This window comes from Arachis hypogaea, chromosome 16 (assembly GCF_003086295.3).
Source record: "Arachis hypogaea cultivar Tifrunner chromosome 16, arahy.Tifrunner.gnm2.J5K5, whole genome shotgun sequence".
NCBI lineage: Eukaryota > Viridiplantae > Streptophyta > Magnoliopsida > Fabales > Fabaceae > Arachis > Arachis hypogaea.
Window position 1 is genome coordinate 70,677,682 of NC_092051.1, and position 1,671 is coordinate 70,679,352.

Consider the following 1,671-nt stretch of genomic DNA (forward strand, 5'->3'; position numbering starts at 1 on the left):
ACCATAGCCCCTCAAGCTTGAGAAACCAACCAAAATCTTAGCTCCAATCACCACCAAACTTCCAAATGCCCACAATTCAATTCCAATGCACACAATTCAATTCCAATACATATATATATATATATATATATATATATATATATATATATATATATATATATATATACTTAATTCACATCTAATACACATATATATTCCAAATTCACGTTTCATATAATAAAATCAAAAAATGACTAAGGTTTAGGTGATCTTTACCGTACCCACACGCATAGCAACTTAAACCCAATAAGCTCCGCAAGCTAAAACGGACCTAGAATACCGAATTTGGCAAAATCTCATTACAAAGCTCAATTTCAAGAATCAAAAAGGGGGTAGAGATTCTGAAATGAAATTGGGGCTTACCGGTGAAATTGATTCGATAAAAATGTAGAGCTCAACGCGCTGGACCTGTGGCCGCGAACAGTGCGGCGATCGGAGCTCAAACAGGGAAGTTATGTCGGATTAAAGGGTTGATGAGGGTTTGGGTGAGTTCTCCTCTCCCCAAATCTGTTTGGTGTTGTTGTTGCTGAATGGGGGAGAAGGAGCTTCTGCCCCTTTTAAGTTACGGGTCCGGTTGGCCCCATGGGCCCAGTTTTGGGCTCGGTTCAACCGGTTTGGCCCATCCGGTCCAATTTTGGGAAAAATTTTTGAAATTGGTGTCAAAATTCTCGTTTTAAAGAGCTCTATCCTATTTTGATATTAGTTTTTCATTTTTAATTTTCCTAATTAAAATTCGATTTATTGACTAATTATTTACCGATTTTAGCGGGGTTTACATCCTACCCACCTAATTAAGATATTTGTCCTCAAAATTTAGAGTTAGTTACCTGAAAAGAGGTGTGGATAGTCCTTCCGCATATCTGACTCAAGCTCCCAAGTATGCTCTTTTATTCCAGCCCGACTCCAAGCTACATTCACCAAAGAAACTTCTTTTCCGTGTAAACGCTTGATGCTGGTATCATCAATCCTAACTGGAGTTACCGGAAGTATCAGATCTTCCCTTACTTGAACCGATTCTGGTTCTAGGACATGAGTATGATCAAAAGTGTATTTACGAAGCTGCGATATGTGAAATACGTCATGCAGGTTCGAAAGATATGGTGGTAAAGCGATCTTATACGCCACTAGTCCAAGTTTCTCCAGGATTTTAAATGGCCCAATGTAATGGGGATTTAGCTTCTTAATTTTGATGGATCTCCCAATTCCAGTGGTCGGAGTAACCTTCAAGAAGATGTGTTCTCCTTCCTCAAACTCTAAATGATTCCGCCTTTGGTTAGCATAGCTTTTCTTATGGCTTTGAGCCATAAGCATTCAACTCCAGATTTTCTTTATTTGCTCAGTGGTTTCACTTATCATTTCAGGTTCTAGCAAGCTCTTTTCCCCTGCTTCATACCAACATAATGGAGATTGACATTTCCTTCTGTATAAAGCTTCATACAGAGCCATTCCAATGCTCGCATGATAGCTGTTGTTATAGGCAAACACCACTAGAGGCATATATCGATCCCAGCTCACCGACTGGTCCAAAACACATGCTCTTGGTTTATATATTTGATTTGAATTTGAATATTTGATTTGGGTGTTAATTTTCGGTCTAGACTATACTTTCAATGATGGAATTCTATTTTGTGA

At 38.6% G+C, this 1,671-nt stretch overlaps 1 protein-coding gene across 1 annotated transcript; it reads right to left on the reverse strand.

Annotated features, from left to right (window-relative positions):
• Positions 1-858: 858 nt before the first annotated feature.
• Positions 859-1,344, reverse strand: LOC112757143 (uncharacterized). Its single transcript, XM_025805747.1, has one exon. It carries the CDS (start codon positions 1,342-1,344, stop codon positions 859-861), a length of 486 nt encoding a protein of 161 aa, XP_025661532.1.
• Positions 1,345-1,671: the final 327 nt, after the last annotated feature.